General features: G+C 33.5%; 1 protein-coding gene across 2 annotated transcripts in view; it reads left to right on the top strand.

Moving 5' to 3' along the window:
• Nucleotides 1-4,759: 4,759 nt before the first annotated feature.
• The window catches only part of LOC139503905 (uncharacterized), a 41,403-nt gene continuing 31,507 nt past the window's right edge, over nt 4,760-14,655 (top strand). The window contains exons 1-3 of one of the 2 annotated variants that reach the window (XM_071293913.1): nt 4,760-5,106; nt 7,499-7,707; nt 10,833-10,922. In XM_071293913.1, coding sequence (XP_071150014.1) covers nt 4,995-5,106; nt 7,499-7,707; nt 10,833-10,922 — 411 coding nt within the window. In that variant the 5' untranslated portion in view covers nt 4,760-4,994. The remainder of the gene's footprint in view (nt 5,107-7,498; nt 7,708-10,832; nt 10,923-14,655) is intronic. The other variant, XM_071293914.1, reaches the window with a different exon arrangement.

Raw genomic sequence — 14,655 nt, 5'->3', positions numbered from 1 at the left:
ATAATTTATGTTTTCTAATATTCAAGGTCATAATTTCGGTTAAATTTTCAGAAACACGTTTGGTTAATTTCTGTTGTAAGAATCTGGGACAAATATTTAAAGTTATATAGATTCTTCAGGATCATTAAAACATAGAACATATATATTCTATGTTAAAAATGTGAAGACTTGTTCGCACTGTCCATTTTGAAACTGAGTAACGAATCTCCGTAACTAAGCTATAAATTTAAAGCGCTTAAAAAAATTCACACAAGTCTATTTCTATTTTCATACCTATTTTGATTTATGAAACTTATTTTAACCATATATCATAAGGCAATGCCAGAGAGCACCAGACATGACTTTTCAACAAACAAAATAATGTGGTCAAAATATATTTCACCCTTTCAGTATAAAATTATTTTGAAAGATTACAATCGCACGCACTAGTCTGTAATATTGAAATGTCTATGGTATTTTTAGTTCCGATAAATGTATCATGGCCGATAAAATATTCATGAAATACTATACACGACTGGTGAATATAATAACTTTTTATACGTCCTCCGGCACTTATTTTTCCATGAACCCTCGGAACATGACAACTAAAATACTTATATCGTGAAATAACTGATAAATGACTATTTAATTATGCATGAACAGTGATACAGAACTGTATTAACATGGTATATTGTTTTTATATTTTGGATAATTTAATAAAGTATAAAGGACTAAGGTCATTTAGTTTAGTTTAGTCTGGCTATATATATATGTTAAATTGAACTTTTGATTTTCAAATGATTATATTGTAAAAGAAAGGCAAAAGCTATCAGAGGAACTTCCAAACACATCAGTAAAAAGTAATATGACACCGCCAATGTTAAAAAAACAAAACAAAAAACAAGCAGACAAACATTACAACTGTACACCAAACACTCCGGAAGAATAAAAAGATACTGCTCCACATGTAGCACCTGCTGTCGATACATTTATTTTCGTGGGTACCAATTTTTGTGAATTAAGGAAAAATAGCATATTCGTAGATACATACATCTAATTTCGTGGTTTTGCTGAAGTCTGCATAAAAAAATATAGAAAATGTGTCATCCGTTTAACATTTAATCTCGTGGTTCACCTGTACCAACAAAATGCACGAAAATTGGTATCCAACGAAAAATAATGAATCCACAGTAGTAGGCTAAAAGGGAAAAACGGGCACTAGCATTAAAAATTGGAGATAATTATTTGATTTTCTGTTAAATCTCGATTCAGTTTATTCAGAAAATGTTTACATAGTTAGCAGAAACATCCGTTATACTGCAAACTTTTCAATGAAATGTTTTGGACGCAAAACAAACATTTGGTAGTTTATTTGAAGTATTGAAATTACGAAAACCATCAATCAAATAATCAAATTATCAGAGGATCAGTTGAGACTCTTCCAAAACGGAAATTGGTGAACATAGATTTTAACTACTAAATCTAGAAAGATATAGTTTGAAGATGATTGAAACGGAAGCTTAATACCTTGTTTTTACTACGGGACAAGAAAAAGGATAAAGCATGTTTAGCCGTGTATATTTGAAATCTTTAGACTACAGTTCCTGTACAAGATAATATAAAGTAAAAAATAATACATTATAAGAACTTGAGGATGGTATCATGTGTCCTCATTTGCAGTCAGCAATAGGTGCATATAGTTTATCAAGGGAGAAGACGACTACAAAATAACTGAAAAATTACGAAAATGCAAAAAAAGGTAAACGTTATCTCAATCAGGAAACTAACGATTGAAGAATCCCTTAGGTGCTTTAGTTCCTGCCCCATCTGTTCTGTTCTGTTCTGTTCTGGTTTAGAAAATCCCTCCTTCAAAGGAGCACTCCGCACAATGACGAATAAATGTTTATATATATATATATATATATACCTAAAAAGACATACTAGGTACGCCTCGTGAGATGAGGGTTGGTTACTGTCAAAGACCCTTACGCTTGCTTGGCTGAAGGTTTTTATTTATACGAGTTCGTAGTCCATGTAGAGCAAAGCAAAGCTTCCTCGTTATGTATTCTACATCGTGTTAGCTGTGCTCATTTCAAGTTAACATGTATGGTCACAATCGAAGAACAGTGGAACAGAATGTGTGTGCAAAAAGAGGGACATAAACGTTGTCACCTTAAATCTATTATAAGACCTTGGTTTCAGAATTAGTAACTTGAAAATACTTTCCACTTGATTATTTAAATAATTAGTTATTAAAAATTGTAATAACTACAAGTCATTTATTCAATACTTTACTTTCGAACTCCTTACAGTATGAAGAAAAACGGTTGTCTTGCTTAGAATACTGTTGTAAATATGCGAATAAATATGACGTTATTCGTGGTTACCTCTTTTATTGTTTTACTGACACTGACACGGATTTGTTATAACATGAGCAACACAACGGGTGCCACATGTGGAGCAGGATCTGCTTACCCTTCCAGAGCACCTGAGATCACCCCTAGTTTTTGGTGATGTTCGTGTTGCTTATTCTTTAGTTTTCAATGTTGTGTCATGTGTACTATTGTTTTTTTGTCCTTTTAATTTTTAGCCATGGCTTTGTCAGTTTGTTTTTGATTTATGAGTTGACTGTCCCTTTGGTATCTTTCGTCCGTCTGATTTGACAACTGTTTTCTATCGTTTGATGTGTTTAAGCTTGTGAATTTCCTTTGGGTAAGGGACTTTCAGATTTGAATTTTCTTTGGAGTTCGGTAAAGTTTTATTATGTTATTATTTATCATAATCGAATTACTTGTTTTCATTGTAAGGTTGGACGACATGAGGTTGAACCAGGATTTTGTTATAAAAGGGGCGTTCTTGTCCTTAATGGTAGTTATATTGCTGATCACAGCTAAGAGAATTTCATTTGACTAAGTTATGCAATAAAAAAAAATGGGTTTTTCTATCGATGGGGATCGAATGTTCTATACGCTTCTTGGATCCACAACTTGCGTAGTGTATAGGACCGTTATTGATTATGATACCACCCATTTAAAAAAAAGTTCAAAGGAACATCTTCCAAAAAAGTACGGGCAATAAACTCTCGTGTAAGTCTCGTGTAAGTTTATTTCGGTATTATGAATATCGACGATACGATCCATTGGCGGATCCAGGTGAGGGTACCGGGGGTTGAATCCCCCACGATACATTGGCGGATCCAGGGGGAGGGTTCCGGGGGTTGAATCCCCCACGATACATTGGCGGATCCAAGGGGAGGGTTCCGGGGGTTGAATCCCCCACGATCCATTGGCGGATCCAGGGGAGGGTTCCGGGGGTTGAATCCCCCACGATACATTGGCGGATCCAGGGGGAGGGTTCCGGGGGTTGAATCCCCCAGGATACATTGGCGGATCCAGGGGAGGGTACCGGGGGTTGAATCCCCCACGATACATTGGCGAATCCAGGGGGAGGGTTCCGGGGGTTGAATCCCCCACGATACATTGGCGGATCCAGGGGGAGGGTTCCGGGGGTTGAATCCCCCACGATCCATTGGCGGATCCAGGGGAGGGTTCCGGGGTTGAATCCCCCACGATACATTGGCGGATCCAGGGGGAGGGTTCCGGGGGTTGAATCCCCCATGATACATTGGCGGATCCAGGGGAGGGTACCGGGGGTTGAATCCCCCACGATACATTGGCGGATCCAGGGGGAGGGTTCCGGGGGTTGAATCCCCCACGATCCATTGGCGGATCCAGGGGAGGGTTCCGGGGGTTGAATCCCCCACGATACATTGGCGGATCCAGGGGGAGGGTTCCGGGGGTTGGAACCCCCTTTTTTTGGACGATCAATTGCATTTGAATGGGGACATATAATTGGAACTCCCCCCTTTGTCCTGGGCTTAGAACCCCCCCCCCCTTTTAAAATGGCTGGATCCGCCCCTGCGATCAACTGCAGCTTCTTATTAAGAATCAAATGTTGACGTTCAAATGATCTTCAAAAGAAAAAAGTTGGTATTTAAAGCATCGTTGCGCAAATATATCAACTATTTAAAAATTTTAATAGTGTAGTAGCAATCCGTCTTAACAGACCAAATAGTGTAATTTCTTAAAAGAGTAAATGAAAGCATAGAACATCATTAATAACTACTTCGTATTTCTACACTGCAATTGTATTCAACTTTATTAATATAAAATAAGGAGATATGTATAAATGCCAATGATAAAACTAGCCACCAGAGACCAAGGGGTGGTGATGTATATAACTGCAGGTCACTGTACGCCTTCAACAATGAGGAAAATTATAAAAATATAGTCAGTTACCTACAAGGCATTGGAATGACAATTGTTAAAATCTATTTTTGAAAAAAAACTATATACAATTGTATACTTTTGCTTTCGAAATTGAAGATATATTTCACAGTAATAAACAATCTATTTTATCAATGCAATCGAAATATGTATTTGTTATATTGATAGTAACGTGTTTCCATCCATGAAAATTAGTTCCGTATTTTCATAAAATGCTGATTTATTTCTTTTATTTCAAATAATTTGTAAAAGTCGAACAATTTAAATTAGACTACGGTAACGGTCTACAATGTTGTAATTTATAATAGATTAAGAATAATGAAAATATCTCATATTTAATAACCCATTCAGTCGAACGTTAAAGAGAAAAAATAAACTTTTTTGAAATTTAACAAAAGAAGTAATAAGGTAACAAAGTCATTGTTTAATTGTTTTACAATATATGTTATTTAATCACGCCAATATCGACGACCTATTTAAAACAAAAACGGTGTGTAATTTTAACTAGGTGTTAGACGTAAATGAATTAACAAAAATGTAAAGAATAGTTCTTATTCCTTGTTAACCGTTTTAAAGTATACTTTGTATATATATTATAGTTTTCAATAATGGGATTTGACAAGTAAACAAAGCAATTTTGATGGCCGCAGAATGAGTTTTTGTTGCAGTGTAGCTTTTGGATAAATAACGTGTTGATGTTTCGATGTATTGGTGCTTTTCGCCTTAAAAATGACACTTCTCAACTTTTTGCCGATTACTTTACTCTTTTCTTGTCTTATTTTGGATTTTTCTGCAGTTAATTGTCTACATATGCCAGATTCATACAAATCTAACCATCAAGGTACAGTTATTTTTTGTACTTGTAGTTAATTTGAAAAAAAACAGTTGATTTATATATGTCACTCTATGTTTTTTTTTTTTTAAATATACGTACATTGTATTGCACAATTAGTGTTTAAAAGTAGAAGAAACGCACAAACGGACATCAGCAATTGTGGGTTACAAATGCACAATCCATCAGTTGGATTGGAAATCTTAATGACTAGAGAGTGTACCACTATCTGCATGTTAAAGATCCCCTCCCCGTAACAATCTTTCAATTCTCGTGAGTGGCCGACCTGTCCCAGGACTAAGTTCTGACCTATCTCAAACGTTCTGCCCTCGAATCTTTTCAACCACCTCTTACATATTCAAAGTATTGTTTAAGGTGTTCTCGTCTCGAACATGCATAAACTATTTTCCACTGAGCCTTTTTAACAAACAACATTCAGTTAATCGTAATATATGCGTAAACATTAAAACACTACCATGAGTGCGTATGAATTACTTTTCTGAACTCGAATAAATAATGATCCCTCTACCCGTCAATGTCCTTAATAGGTTAAGTGATCGTACTGAAGGGAATATCACGACTGGATTATTCAATGTACATCTTACTTATTTGACTTCCAAGAGAGGGGGGGTTCGCACAGTACTAAAAAATTGAGAACAGGAAAATGCACAATTTCATTGTCTAACGTAAATTATAAGGTTACAACAGCGCAATTATTCGTAATGCATTTTCCATAGTGTACCACTAGTGTTCCGTATTTTTTTTTCTCGAAGACTACACAAACTAGCGGAAAACGGGTGGCAGTTCATGTTACTAGAAATGCCAGTGTTGCATTACAACAACAAAAAATATAGAGTCATGCGGCTCAAATTGCCTTAAACTGCAGTTGAAAAAAATCGTCTACTTTTTTCGCTTAATGAAAAAGGCATATTTTTAATGGCTCCGACGTGCAGAAATTGAAGATATTTTCTATACTTCGTAAAATGTGAATATGATTTTCGGCAATTTTTAAACCTAATTGGATAAGCTTTCGATTAAATGTAATTCCAATCCTGTACCAAACAATCAGAAGCCGTATAGGATTCTATTCTGAGTACCATCTTGGGGTAAAACACGTGAACACTTGCCGGTTAAATGTAAACAAATAATTGCGCTCTTGTAACCATAATGCCTTCAAAACAGTCTAGGGTTATCTTTCTTATTCCTTATTCTCTATTCGGTATGTGTCTGACGCACTTTTCTCTCTCCCCATTTTTTAGCTCACCTAGCCCAAAGGGCCAAGTGAGCTTTTCTCATCACTTGGCGTCCAGCGTCCGTCATCGTCCGTCGTTAACTTTTACAAAAATCTCCTCTGAAAGTACTGGGCCAAATTTAACCACAGTCATCATTGGTGTATCTAGTTTAAAGAATGTGTCCGGTAACCTGGCCAACCAACAAAGGCGGCTGCCATGGCTAAAAATAGAACATAGGGATAAAATGTAGACTTTGGCTTATAACTCTGAAACCGAAGCATTTAGAGCAAATCTAACATGGGGTGAAATTGTTTATCAAGTGAAGATCTATCTGCCCTTAAATTTTCAGACTAATCGGACATTTAGTTGGTGCACAAGAATTGGCATTTTTAAGGAAATTTTACCGTTTTGGGTTATTATCTTAAATATTATCATAGAGGGAGATAAACTGTAAACAGCAATAATGTTCAGCAAAGTAAGATCTACAAATAGGTCGACAATAATGGTAAGTTGAAGCCTTAAGGTGTTATTGCCCTTTATAATCTTTTTACAATTTTTTCCCTAAATTTTTGTAATCTTTTACAAAAATCTTCTCCTCTGAAACTAATAGGCCAAATTTAACCAAACTTGGCCACACTTATCATTGAGGTTTCTTGTTTTACTAATGTTTGAGGGGACCCAGCCAACCAACCAAGATGACCGCCATGGCTAAAAATAGATTTGGCTTATAACTCTTAAACCGAAGCATTTAGAGCAAATCTGAAAGGATTTAAATGTTTATCAAGTCAAGATCTGTAGGCCCTTTAATTTTCAGACTAATCGGACCAGCGGTTGTTGGGTTGCTGCCCATGAATTGGCAATTTTAAGAAAGTTTTGCCGTTTTTTGGTTATTATCTTGAATATTATTCTAGAAAGAGATAAATTGTTTAGGCTAGGGCAATAATGTTCAGCAAATCAAGATTCACGCATTGCTTTATTAAGTATCATTTTAAAATCCAAATCAAATATATAATTCATTTTAACGAGGCGTAGAATTATAACTTTTTTCAATGCCTAAAATTGAGAATTGAAATTGAATTGTTTACATGTCCCTTTGGGATTTTAGGTATCATCACTGCAATCACTTGTACTTATTTAAATGTCGGAGATGATTTTTCTTTCTTTTTCAGCTTATGTATCCTTTTCATTTTTTTCTGATGCTTCTATACGAGCAAAACGATCAACCGTTCCTAGTCTACCACTCAAACTGTCACCTAGATTCGTATTCAAGGATGAACTGGTAAATCTTGATCTCGTCACAAACACAAAGCTGTTAGCACTGCCACCTATCCATAGAAACATTAATGGGAAGATCATAAAAGACGCAGGAATAACTAAAGTACGTTTTCACTTTTTCAATTGCTCACTTAGTATGCATTACGATACTATAAGAGCAGAGGCCGCAGTGCTCGAGTGGTTTGAGAAATTGATTCATTTTCGATTCTGGTTGATATATAAAAAAAAAGAAGATGTGGTATGATTGCCCATGAGACAACTGTCCACAAGAGACCAAAATGACACAAACATTAACAACTATAGGTCAACGTGCGGCCTTCAACAATAAGCAAAGCCTATACCACATAGTCAGCTATAAAAGGCCCCGAAATGACAATGTAAAACAATTCAAACGAGAAAACTAACGGCCTTATTTGTGTAAAAACAATTAACGGAAAACAAATATGTAACACATAAACAAACGACAACCACTGAATTACAGGCTCCTGACTTGGGACAGGCACTTACATACATAAAGTAAATTAATGGCGGTGATAGTTGCATCAATGGCAATTATACCACGTGTTCTATTGATATACACTGCTTATATGTCGGTGGCTCGATTATGTCACCATTTGTTTTGTATAGGATTATGTACCAGTTCTATTTTAAAAATTGTCTATACTAATGAGGTTGTAATAAATGGACATAATTTTTACCAACAACTACTTCCGCATGCTACTTTTCAGGCTATGGAATATTTTGAAAACACGGAAATAAAGTATGATTGCCAATGAGACCAATAATCCACGATATTTCAAATGAAAAAAACACTTATAGGCCACCAAATGGCCTTCAACAATGAACAATTGCATACCGTATATTTGGCTAGTAAAGGCCCCTATAGGAGACATATGAAACAATTTAAAGTATAAATCTAACGACTAAATGTATAAAATTAACATAAATTACTATAACCAAATATGATACACATGAACCAACAAAAACCACTGAATAAACGGAACCTGCCATGAAACAAGAATGTGGCTTGGTTAAACATGTTTGTGAGTGCTTAATTAACCTCTTACCTGCAACAGTGTTTTTAGAGCACGGAACATACGTTTTTTAAAGAAAAAAATGAACAGATGTCTCCAAAGAATCATTTTACAAATTTTATTACCTTTTCTAAAATTATAAATAAAAGTTTTGTCTTAGATGTTTATTCCGTATAAATTTTAGAAAATACTAATCAAATAGTTTGAAATTGCATTCTATTTAAAATTTCTCGGTTTCCTGTTTTCGGAGACTTGATAAAAATCTTAGATTTTTACTAAAAATGGGGTTTTATTTGTTATAACACTTGTCTATTTCCGTAAACAAATCATCATTGTTATCACTCTGTGGAATCATTGTCCGGTTTCCTATTCCTTTAAACGGAGATTTCATGATACACTATTAGGTTTTGTCTTTGATTAGTACTTCCTGGTCATGTTTTGTCAGTTTCCTTATAGAATCATGTTTGTGATGTTTCTACCTCTACTGCAATAAAAGATGCTGCTTCATCAGTAACATTAATATCACAGTATTCCAGTTTTCATTGATGTATTTATATGAATCAACTAGAGGTATTATGTCTTTTGGTTTGTGCGTCCGTTCGTTCGTCCGTCCAGCCGTCCTTTTTCCATCTGTCGCGCTCCAGCTTAAATTAAATTTTGACGAAGTTGAAATCCCATTAACTTGTCACTAAATACACATGTTCCCTATGATATAATCGTTCTAATTTAATGCCAAAGTAGAGTTTTGACCCCAATTTCACAGTCCACTGAACATCGAAAATGATAGTGCGAGTGGTGCATCTGTGTAATATGGACACTTATATATATAAAACGATGATCTTAACCATATATCATAAAGTATTAACACTTTTAACTCAGACTTTTAGTAAGACACTTGTGAATCTGTTATTCAGTGGTTGTCGTTTGTTGCTGTGTTCCTTATTTTATGTCGTTTGTTGCTGTGTTCCTTATTTTATGTCGTTTGTTGCTGTGTTCCTTATTTTGAACCAGGGGCGGATCCAGCCATTTTAAAAAGGGGGGTTCCTAACCCAGGACAAAAGGGGGGGGGGGGTTCCAATTACATGTCCCCATTCAAATGCATTGATCGTCCCAAAAAAAGGGGGGTTCCAACTTCCCGGAACCCCCCTCTGGATCCGCGCCTGCGAACATAATGGGGACTTTCCTTTTTGAATTTTCCTTGGAGTTCAATATTTTTGTGATTTTTCTTTTCAGTTCGAGGCCTGGTATAACTGCCTATTAGGTATTGGCTTTGGTCATTGTACAGTGAGCTATAGTTGTTAATTTCTGTGGCATTTGGTCTCTTGTGGAGAGTTGTCTCTTTGGCAATCATACCACATCTTCTTCTCATGTTTAATAATGCAATTTTATTGATATTTAAGCCTTTTCTACATAGATTGACTGAACAATAAGCCGCCAGTCACTTATTAAAAATGCACGCATTTCCAGGGATGAATACGAAAGCAATATTTTTTTTTTACAAAATTAACTGTTGACACAGATATGTGTCTAGCCTTTATGTCATTTTGATTTTATAATCATGCAAACTTTGAATCAAAATGAGGCAACTTGCAAAACACACAGCTTCATTGAACAATGACAAAAGCGACAGGAACAACTTATCACCATGGACATGAGATTATTCATACTAAGCAGACAACACTTTGCTCTCATTCTAAAGACTGTGATATGCTTGGGGAAACGTAGCAAATACAACATACTTGCATGGAATAAGTCTGCTTGACTTTCAAATGTCTATGTAAAGTTATTTTGGCTCACGCATGCATGGACAAAGTCTGTTGTGTTAGTCCGCGCGTATGGACTAAGTTAACGTTAGTTGCATGCATGGAATAAGCTTAATTCGCAAGTTTTCATGTTTGCATAATATGAAAAGGTTTAGGCATACTATCAAATGTTTGCAATTTATTTCTTAAGGTGGGTTATAATGCACATTATGTCGTAAAATCTGAATAAAAAAGAAAAAAAAATGATGCGTGTAGTAACATGAAATTAAAAAACAATCTAACATCATGGAAATTAAGTGGAAAGAAGAAATGTAGTTTTTCTAAACTTGATGTTGATTTCCAGTCTTTTTTAATATCTTGTTAACAGCAAGTATTCTAGCATGTTTTATTTACTGTCTTAAAGTTGCATTTTTTTAATTGTGTTCTTGTAGTTACAAGCAACTGAAAGATATTATCAAGATCTGAACAGAGGCGCATCATTTCATGTCGAATGCCGGGATCCATGTATCGATTATTTTATGGTAAGATTAGTCCAATTGTTAGGGACCTACCATTTGATATTAAGGGGATGGGCGCGCTATGATGAAACAATTTGCCCTGCATTTGTATTTTAATTGTAATCTCTGTCCTGATTTGTATTTTAATTGTCATCTCTGTCCTGTATTTGTATTTTAATTGTAATATGTGTCCTGTATTTGTATTTTAATTGTAATCTGTGTCCTGTATTTGTATTTTAATTGTAATATGTGGTTCCTGTATTTGCATTTTAATTGTAATCTGTGTCCTGTATTTGTATTTTAATTGTAATCTGTCCCGTATTTGTATTTTAATTGTTATCTCTTTCCTGTATTTGTATTTTAGTTGTAATCTGTGTCCTGTATTTGTATTTTAATTGTAATCTCTGTCCTGTATTTGTATTTTAATTGTTATCTCTGTCCTGTATTTGTATTTTAGTTGTAATCTCTGTCCTGTATTTGTATTTTAATTGTAATCTCTGTCCTGTATTTGTATTTTAATTGTAATCTGTGTCCTGTATTTGTATTTTAATTGTAATCTCTGTCCTGCCTTTGTATTTTAAATGTAATCTCTGTCCTGTATTTGTATTTTAATTGTAATATCTGTCCCGTATTTGTATTTTAATTGTAATCTCTGTCCTGTATTTGTATTTGAATTGTTATCTCTGTCCTGTATTTGTATTTAAGTTGTTATCTCTGTCTTGTATTTGTATTTTAATTGTTATCTCTGACCTGTATTTGTTTTAATTGTAATATCTGTCCCGTATTTGTATTTTAATTGTAATCTCTGTCCTGTATTTGTATTTTAATTGTTATCTCTGTCCCGTATTTGTATTTTAATTGTTATCTCTGTCCTGTATTTGTATTTTAATTGTAATCTCTGTCCTGTATTTGTACTTTAATTGTAGTCTCTGTCCTGTATTTGTATTCTAATTGTAATCTGTCCTGTATGTGTATTGTAATTGTAATATCTGTCCCGTATTTGTATTTTAATTGTAAGCTCTGTCCTGTATTTGTATTTTAATTGTAATTTCTGTCCTGTATTTGTATTTGAATTGTTATCTCTGTCCTGTATTTGTATTTAAGTTGTTATCTCTGTCTTGTATTTGTATTTTAATTGTTATCTCTGACCTGTATTTGTTTAATTGTAATATCTGTCCCGTATTTGTATTTTAATTGTAATTTCTGTCCTGTATTTGTATTTGAATTGTTATCTCTGTCCTGTATTTGTATTTGAGTTGTTATCTCTGTCTTGTATTTGTATTTTAATTGTTATCTCTGACCTGTATTTGTTTTAATTGTAATATCTGTCCCGTATTTGTATTTTAATTGTAATCTCTGTCCTGTATTTGTATTTTAATTGTAATCTGTCCTTTATTTGTATTTTAATTGTTATCTATGTCCTGTATTTGTATTTTAATTGTTATCTCTGTCCCGTATTTGTATTTTAATTGTAATCTCTGTCCCGTATTTGTATTTTAATTGTAATCTCTGTCCTGTATTTGTATTTTAATTGTAATTGTAATCTCCGTCCTGTATTTGTATTTTAATTGTAATCTCTGTCCTGTATTTGTCTTTTAATTGTAATCTCTGTCCTGTATTTGTCTTTTAATTTTAATCTCTGTCTTGTATTTGTATTTTATTTTAATTGTAATCTCTGTCCTGTATTTGTATTTTAATTGTAATCTTTGTCCTGTATTTGTATTTTAATTGTAATCTTTGTCCTGTATTTGTATTTTAATTGTAATCTTTGTCCTGTATTTGTATTTTAATTGTAATCTCTGTCCTGTATTTGTATTTTAATTGTAATCTTTGTCCTGTAATTGTATTTTAATTGTAATCTTTGTCCTGTATTTGTATTTTAATTGTAATCTCTGTACTTTATTTGTATTTTAATTGAAATCTTTGTCCTGTATTTGTATTTTAATTGTAATCTTTGTCCTGTATTTGTATTTTAATTGTAATCTTTGTCCTGTATTTGTATTTTAATTGAAATCTTTGTCCTGTATTTGTATTTTAATTGTAATCTTTGTCCTGTATTTGTATTTTAATTGTAATCTCTGTCCTGTATTTGTATTTTAATTGTAATCTCTGTCCTGTATTTGTATTTTAATTGTAATCTTTGTCCTGCATTTGTATTTTAATTGTAATCTCTGTCCTGTATTTGTCTTTTAATTGTAATGTCCTGTATTTGTATTTTAATTGTAATCTCTGTCCTGTATTTGTCTTTTAATTGTAATCTTTGTCCTGCATTTGTATTTTAATTGTAATCTCTGTCCTGTATTTGTCTTTTAATTGTAATGTCCTGTATTTGTATTTTAATCTCTGTCCTGTATTTGTATTTTAATTGTAATCTCTGTCCTGTATTTGTATTTTAATTGTAATCTCTGTCCTGTATTTGTATTTTAATTGTAATGTCTGTCCTGTATTTGTATTTTTCACTCTATTTGATCCTGCCTTTTATTAGTTTATCCTGACATTTTTTTTTAAAACATATTTGCCGAGTTGTCTATCCTGATTTTTTTCGTTCAAAACTCCCGACCTGCCTTTTTTTCAAAAGATCAGCCTAGAACCACCCCCTCCCCTTCCCCCCTCTGAAAATCAAACGGTATCTACCTTGAATATAAAGGTTAAACCTTTACTTACTTTGACGTATGAACCCAAAAAATCCCTTCGTCTTTCGCCCTTTCTATATATAATTGACCCGACCTTGGTTTATGAAAAGCAATGTATTTAAACTTTTACTATTATTTAAAGGGAATTATCTATGTTTAAATATAAGGGTAAACCCTCCATTTTCTTTGACGTATGCACTCAAGAAATCTCTTTCTGTTTCGCCCTTTCTAAGGATACTTGAGCCGACCCTAGTTTTTGAACTACTATGGATTTTTAAACTTTTACTATTATCTTAAGGGAATCATGCACAATGCATAATGACATATCATATTATTTGTTGACGGAGAGATAGTGATAAACTGAATAGTAAGATATTGATGTTTATCTAGTATGTAAAACAGGAAGTGAAGATAATCAGATAATTGTACCTGTGAGTTACCCAAGGTCAATATCTGTTAGAAAAAACTATTGGGAAATTTATAAAAAAGCACCATGCTGTTCGAATGTTTAAAATAGTTAAAACGAAAACATATTCGGAGATTATTATATAACATTCATATAAAAGTCGATTTTAAGTACCTGTAATGAAATGTTGTCCCGGATTTTGAAATGTATATGTTTGCTTTCGTAATATATTTAAATCTAAGTTGAAAAAAGGTTATAAAACTGAAAGATATCGAACGTATGCATTTCCGGATTTAACGATAGCAAGGACACTTTAAATCATATATTTTTTTGGTAAACTGAAGACCTATAAATGTTTGAAAGGGCTTGTTCTCATTAGAAACCAAAGTAGATAGAAAAAAAAATGCCCTTTCGAGATAGCTTAATCGACTCTGAATCATTTTGAGTGTTATCCTTAGCAATCCATAAACTTTACCATTGCGCATGCTTTATCCAGTGGTATCCGTTTTGTATCTGGAGCTCTCAATAACAGACAGGAAGTATAAATAATAAGATAATTATACCTGTTAGTTATCAGAAGTCAATATCACTTAGTAAAAACTACAGGGAAATTTCTCAAATTATGCATAATCCTGTTTGCTTAAAATATTAAATACAAAATTCAACGGTAAACATTGAATTGAATTTAACAAAAACTTAAAAGGAATATTGACACAAA

Source organism: Mytilus edulis, chromosome 14 (genome assembly GCF_963676685.1).
Source record: "Mytilus edulis chromosome 14, xbMytEdul2.2, whole genome shotgun sequence".
NCBI classification, from domain to species: domain Eukaryota; kingdom Metazoa; phylum Mollusca; class Bivalvia; order Mytilida; family Mytilidae; genus Mytilus; species Mytilus edulis.
This window is presented reverse-complemented; position numbering and strand designations above follow the sequence as displayed.